Source organism: Podospora bellae-mahoneyi, chromosome 6 (genome assembly GCF_035222275.1).
Source record: "Podospora bellae-mahoneyi strain CBS 112042 chromosome 6, whole genome shotgun sequence".
Classification (NCBI taxonomy): domain Eukaryota; kingdom Fungi; phylum Ascomycota; class Sordariomycetes; order Sordariales; family Podosporaceae; genus Podospora; species Podospora bellae-mahoneyi.
In genome coordinates this window covers 986018-993020 of record NC_085885.1, presented here as the reverse complement: position 1 = coordinate 993020, position 7003 = coordinate 986018, and the positions used below count along the sequence as shown (strand labels likewise).

The 7003-nt window shown below is 54.1% G+C and overlaps 2 protein-coding genes across 2 annotated transcripts; both read right to left on the bottom strand.

The window, feature by feature from the left end:
* Positions 1-862: 862 nt before the first annotated feature.
* Positions 863-1896, bottom strand: QC761_0090150 (uncharacterized protein). Its single transcript, XM_062872957.1, has 2 exons — positions 1362-1896; positions 863-1261 (listed from the first exon to the last, which is right to left on the bottom strand). Exons 1-2 carry the CDS (start codon positions 1520-1522, stop codon positions 1183-1185), a joined length of 240 nt encoding a protein of 79 aa, XP_062729237.1. The 5' UTR covers positions 1523-1896; the 3' UTR covers positions 863-1182.
* A 445-nt stretch (positions 1897-2341) lies between these two features.
* On the bottom strand, positions 2342-6658 carry QC761_605440 (uncharacterized protein; the record flags this gene model as incomplete). The annotated part of the gene is made up of 1 exon (XM_062880992.1): positions 2342-6658. One exon carries the CDS (start codon positions 6656-6658, stop codon positions 2342-2344), a length of 4317 nt encoding a protein of 1438 aa, XP_062729236.1.
* Between the last annotated feature and the right edge of the window lie 345 nt (positions 6659-7003).

Sequence of the window (7003 nt, the reverse complement as noted above, 5' to 3'; positions counted from 1 at the left end):
GAATTGCGTCGGACAGAACCAGTATATCATTCATAAGAATATTTGACCCTAGGGGCTTATGCCTGCGTGATCCAAAACAAGGTTTGCTATAAGATGTTGCCTGAACTCCTATTCGAAGCCGAAGAAGACTTCCCCAGATAGGGTAGGTACAATATCATCACATTTGGGACATACCACTGGGTTTTGAAGAACGAGGCCGCCAGGAAAATACTACCGGATATCCTCTTCCATCCAGGCAACTTCCCCAAATATTTCACTACAACAAAGATCCGCATCATGATCGTATACGAAATCATGACCAAGACATGGGGTTCTCTCTAACCACTCCATGCAGTTAGCATATCCTCCCGCCTTTGCGGTGGACTATTAGAATCTAAGGCGGGAGGCTCCTCCCAGGACATAGCAAACAGCACCGCTGCTCCACCAAGTTCGTCGACGACCAGCAGCGTTTCCTCTCCAGAATATCTGCTGGGTACTGCAGGTCGCTTGCTTCGACCTGCACAATTTCTAGACTGCAACCGAATCAAAGACTCGCAATACTATCCAGCATTCAAAAACCTCTTGCCCACAATTAGAGTCCTCATTCTCAACGGTCAACGTCTTGGTGCTCAATCTCAACACAAGCATGGCTGGCCTCACTCTCCATCCCAGCTACCTATAGATCGCCTATCTTCAGCACCGATATAACTTTCCAGTCACAGAAACAAAGCCATCAGCCAAGCCAACCACATCAGCCAGAAACACCATATTCTCAACAGCAACATTACCACCTTCAGCACTTACGCCTACAGCCTAGACTACAGATCATGCTGTATACTACTGCCAGAGATTCCATCTCGCCTGCTCACCACACTAAGCGTCTGTCTACACACCAATACACAAAGCATTCACTCAAGGATATTACACAAAAATCAGCGTTTCCTTGCGTTTAAGAATTTCATCTGCCCACCATGTTTGCTCAAGCTTAGACCAATTTGTAAGCGTTTACACACCAATCTCAAGCAGTCTCCAAATCAACCTTAAGCGTCCACAAACAAATCCCTAGACCGTCTCCTCATAACACTGTCTCTCTCGGCAGCGTCCCCTTACGACTGGCAATGTCAATGTTGGGATGAACTCTTCAAAAGCTGGGATGAACATGTCTCAAATACAACCCAACTCCAAATCGACTCCAACCCAACATCAAGACCTAGTTCTTACAGTCTTGGTGGGACTGGTATGTGCCTGGTTGGCAGGGGCGGGAGTGGAGATGTCGACGCTGCTGGCGTCATCTTAGTTAGTAGAGACAGAGAGGCCTTCCGGACCAAACCACAACACTCTTCTCACTGATAGAAGTGGGGTTGATGTTACCACTAGCTTACTCTGCAGAGGGCTCCTCGGCAGCCACGCCCTCCTGGTCCACAGAGACGGCGGTCGAAGCACCGTCAGCCTCCTCAGCAGGAGCGCTCTCATCCTCCTCGGCGCTGCAGCAGCAAGCATTGCGGCAAGCTACCCTTTCTCGCACGGCGCTCACGATTAGCATTGCGAGAAGCCGGGCCGTCAGCGGGGCGTAGGTTGATGCGGATCAACAGAAGGAGCTTCAGACACATAAAATGCCCCTTAAACCCTCCAAAACTTTGCCCTCAAACCCTCCTTCTCACCAAGTCAAACACCTCTCAGGCCTTCAAGTTCAAAGTCCATTTAAACCCCGACAAAAATATCACAAACCCCATCCACCCCAACGCAAAAGCCACCCAAATCACCACCAAACCAACATCAAATTTCACGACTCGGCCGCAGTATTCTCGCATTATCTTGTCCATAATGCATTGTATTATTCCAACAAAATATCCCACAATGTAACAATATCCACCCCCCCCCCCTTATTTCCCCTATTTCCCCAGCCAGAAAAACAACAACCAAAATCCTCAGAAGCGAGCCCCCCAACTCCCCCCCAGCAACCAGATCATCTTTCCTCCCAGGATTCACATGAAACCAAAACAAAAACAAAAATGCCAACCCCCCCTTATTCCCACTGAACCCACACAGATCTTTAAACTCCTCTTTCCCAATCCCAGAACCAGACCCAGACCTTGAAACACCACAAAAATTATCACCAGATCCCACCCCCAGACTCCTTTTTCCTTGTGCTAAAACTCCCCATTTTATGTAAACTTCACCCCAATCCCGCAAAACGCCATGTGAAAAAAAAAAAAAAAAACCATATAATACACCCCTTTTCCAACACCATGACCCAACAACCCTCTTTCAAATGGTGTTGTCAACGCCATCTAATCCCACACATTGATTTTTTTTATATTTTTTTTATTATTATTTTCCTTTTCTTCCACCCCCTCCCCCACTAAATCCCCTCCAAACTAAACTCCCCCTCATACCCCCCATTCATCAACATGGCCGCAATCCACCTCCTCTTCAACTGCCCCATCTCCCTCGCCAACCACGCCTCCGCCGGCACGATCCCATTCAGCACACACTCCGCATTCGTAATCGTGCACACCCCGCAGTCATTCCCGTTCCTCTGCCTCGGGCTCCGAATAAACTCGCTCACATCCTCCCACTCGTCCCTCTTCCACTTCCCCCCCGAAATCAACGCCACAATCCCCAGCAGCTTCTTCGCCTTCTCCCCGCCCCCCGGCCCCAGCGAGTCAAGGTGATACACCACCTTCAAATCCGGTCTAATCACCCCCAGCGTCCAGTGACTATTCTCGCAAATCGGCACCAGCACGAACGCGCACTCGTAAAAGTTCTCGGGCGTCAGCCCCGCCTGCCGCTTCGCCGCCCGCATCATGGGATCCACCCCCTTCTTGTCCACGACGAGCATCTTCCAAAAGTAATTGTCCAGGCACGCCACCCTGGGCCGCTCCTTGGTCCCCCCCATCTTCTTGTCCACCGTCAGCACCATGTGCCTCAGCGCCGCCATGATGACCTGGTCGTTGAGCCAGACGTCTTCCCCGTCGGGACCTTGCCGCGTGAGCCGCTCATACAGATCGAACCTCGTCAGCTGTCCCTCTACCCGGCCGTTGGGAAACTTGGCCATCACCTGATCCGCCGGCTGATTGCCGAGCTCGCTCACCGCCGCCTCCCACAGCTCCGACACCGGTCCGTGCAGAGGCCTGAGAGGAGCCCTCAGCTTCATCCCCTCCACCCTCTTGATCCTCTCGGCAACTTTTTGCGCCTCCTGTGCCTTCTTGTCCTTCTCCACCTCGGCAGCTTTCCTCCTCGCTTCCTCCTCCCTCGCCTTCCTCGCCGCGGCTTCCTTCTCTTGATTCAAATACCTCTGCCGAAGCTTCTCCTCCTCCTCCTTCTTTTTACGAGCAAGCTCGGCACGCTCTTCTTCCGCTCTTGACGCTATGAGGACGGCATCCTCAGGATCCGAGTCAGGATCTGAGCCAAACAGGGTTTCTGTGGCTTCTCTCGAGCTGGTCCTGGTGACGCGCTCGGTGATAACCTGTACCTGAACGTTGGGGTTGACGACCCGCTGTGCACTGCCCGTTGGCGAACTCGTCAAGTCGACGATTAGCTTGTCATCCTGATGAGTGAATCGCGGCTTCACCTTCACCTTGGTGGTGGTTGGCAAAGAAAGCAGGTCGAGGACATGCGCTGGAGTAGCCGGCTGCACCTTCTCCGGGCTAGACTCCGGCGTGACCACGTTGCCCTCGTCGTCCGATTCCACCCCCTGAAACCGCGAGGTCTGGGCAGGTTTGGTGCGGGCAGGCTTGGCCATAACATAACCCCCCTCATCATCATCTTCTATCGGCTCTTCACGATATCCCCTGCCGGTAAACCGCTTGTACCACGGGCTGAAAGAGATAGGGCTGTCCGGCTCGGGAGAGGGCATCGACGCCGCCGCCTCCGCCGCTCTGCGCCTCCTCTCGGCAGTCGTAAACTGCGGCGGCCGGGGAATGCGAATCTCTCGCTTCAGGGGAGTCATCCTGTAAATGGACCTCTCCTCCTGCTCCAGCTTCCTTTTCCTCCTCTCACTGCGTTGCTCGAGATCCTCCCTCGCATCCTCGAGGAACTTGCCATACTTTTGATAATAACGGGACAGACCCATCTCTTTGTCGTCCTTCTCCAGTTCAGGCCCGCGGGCGCTCCATCGGAACTGGTCTTGCGAGGCATTGTGCCTCGAATTTGTTGTCATGGTGGCCTCCAGCACCTTGAGGGAGTGCTCATCACCTAAAAGCTCTGCCTTGCGCTCAGCCTCTACTATCAGCTCGGCTTCTCTGGCAGTCATGACCCTGGAGGGGATATGTGAGGGCGCAATGAACCTCGAGATTGGGCTCTCAAACACCAGCTTGCGGCTCTTTTGTGGCGTGGGGACATACTTAGGCGTGGAAGGAACACTCCATGTCTTGGAAGCCTTCAAGATGCCCCTCGGTTTGGCAATCAGACGGTAGTCGCCCGGCTCGCCCGGTGTGCTGTCCGATTCGGAGGGGTCCGGTGACGGGTATCTGTACTCATACAGAGGCTGAATGTCCAACTCCTTGATGGGGACCTCCTCCATGACAGAAGGCTTCTCATCTGGGAAAAGTCCAGGCATAGTCTCAACCGGGGCTGCGGCGACGGCAACCAAGCTCGGAACCAGCTCCTTCTTGCCCACGGCATCGAAATCGACAATCACCTGCCCAACCGTCTTGACCATGTCCAGGTCCATGGGAATGAGGTCGACCAGAGACTGGAAAAACAGCAAAAACTCCCCGGCTTTTCTCGCCGCAAGCCTGAACTCGTTGTTGCCCAGTCCCAAACCAGACCTGGGCTTGGGGAACTCTTGCTTCAAAATCTCAAAGTTGTCCGGGCTGTAAATGTTTCTCATCATCTCGATGGTGCTCAGCAGGTTACGGATGTACCTCTTAACCGCCTCCGTAAACCTCTCGGCTCTCTCCACCTCGGTCCATTCGGCAGTCACAGGGCCGAAAAGCATCTCTTGGTACTTGAAGATCGCAACACTGATGCCGATGACGCCCTGGCCAGCAAGCTGCTCTTGCATAATGTCCTTGATCGTAAGACCGGTGACAATCTTGCCTTCCTGAACAAGTGTCGCTTGACCGACAAAATCGCCGGCAAGTCTTTCGAGTCTCTCAGCGCCGATGTACTCGGTGGGGTTCTTGACCCAATCCAGGCCGTCGACTTCATCCTCCTCAGCTCCGCCCAGCTGGCGCTTGAATCTCTTGACAACAATTGTGCCATCTTGCTCGTTGGTGCGGCGCACATCGACAGTCTCATAGTGGTTACCGCGCACGGCGCCGACAAGCTTGCCGATCAAGTTGGTAATCGGGTTGATCATGGTGGTTACCGAACCGAAAAGACCACGGGCTTGCGACCACATGGACCAACGACTCTCTTGTTCTGTCTTCTCCCCCTCTCCTGTGGGCTCGCTCGGTGTGCTGACAACCTTCTTAACGCTCTCGCTATTTTTGAGGCCCGAATTCTGCGCAATCAGGTCCAGCTCGGAACCTTGAGCCGGCCGCTTTCCGTTCTTGTTCAGGAGCTCGAAACACACGGGGTGGTACTCCTGGGCGCAGTGGCAGTGCCAGTTGAAGTCGTCCTTCTTCTGGAGGACACGCAGGGACTTGGTGCCGTTTGTGTCGCTAATGTAAAATCGAAGGTGACCCGATCCCGCCTCGGCTTCTTCTTTCGAGTTGTAAATGTTGGGTATTGGACACCAGCACTCTCTCATGCGGTGATCGTTGCGGATGGCTAGATAGATGCCTTTGGCAAACTCTGTCTCATCGTCCTCTTGTTCTCGGCGCTCTGCAAACCGACGGGTTTCATGACCTTCACTCCGAGGGGTAGGAGGAGGTTTCGGGGCAGGTGTTCGGTCGACCAGTCTTGTGAGGAATCTTGTTGGACGGTAGATGGGTGTTACTGGGCCAGCCTTCTTGACAGGCTTGACGGGGGTTCCTTTTATCAAGGCAATACGCCGGTGCTGGAGAGGCGAGACCTTCCGCTGGGCAGGCGGGGTATGAGTGCTTGGACCTGTCGGTGTATATGACGAGATAGGTGTGGTAGACGCTTGCTCTGGGGCAGCGCTGATCGGAGAGGCAGCGGCTGGTGTCCTTGGCGGCTGCTCTGCTCGAATAGGCTCGAGGGCGACGGGTCCGAGAGAGGTAGTTGCTTGAGAGGTAGGGACCTGCTCAGTAGGCTCGGTACGATTGGGGGATGCGGCGAGCCCAGGTCGAGGGCAAGGGGTCTGGATATTCACAGACCGAGCGACCGGAGTCGGAGTCGCCGGCTCGGGGAGCTCGGTGAAACTGTCGACGGCTTTGGTGCTGGCAGGAGTGGTGCCTTTGGTGGAGCGTCTCGACGATCGTCTGACGACGGGAGTCCTCTCGACGAAGGGACTGTTTCGCAGGCCGCGACTATTGCGCGACGTCCGCGGGGTGGGAGCTTTGCTCGGTGGCATTTCTGTTAGTTGTGATTTCCAGCAGTCGTGGAAAAGAGAGTGAGAGTGTGAATGTAAGTTGGGGAAGGTGAAAGCCACAGCAGTAACAAGCGCAAGCAGGAAAATAAACAGCAGGCAAAACTGTTTGTGCTGCGAAGTTAAAGCTGCGAAAGTCGAAGAAAAGGTAAACGCTTGGAGGGGCAGGAAACGCAGGAAGTCAGAGAGGAAGTCGCCTGTGCAGTCGACTGCCTCGTGCAAGGTGTCGTGGACGGGCATTGAGTTGAGCGCAGAGCTCAGGTCTTTTTAGAAAGCTGGGACGAAGCAAGCAACACGCTCTTTGCTACCGTCCGACGTCTAGTCCCACTACCCACTGCCCAAGCTCAGAGGTCTCTCTCAAGATATTATTATTCTTCATTCGGCATTCATTCGTCGTCGGTGGCTCTCCGTCCTCGTCCTCGTCTTCGTCTTCGTCCTCGTCTTCCTCTTCGTCGTTGTCGTCGTTGCAGGCTCTAACAATCACAGCATGTCTCGATGGCTTTGCGGGGCATGTCACGACTTCGCGGTCTGGGTGTGTATGTGTACAGTGCAGGGAAGAGGCATCGCATCGTGTCCGACTTTTTT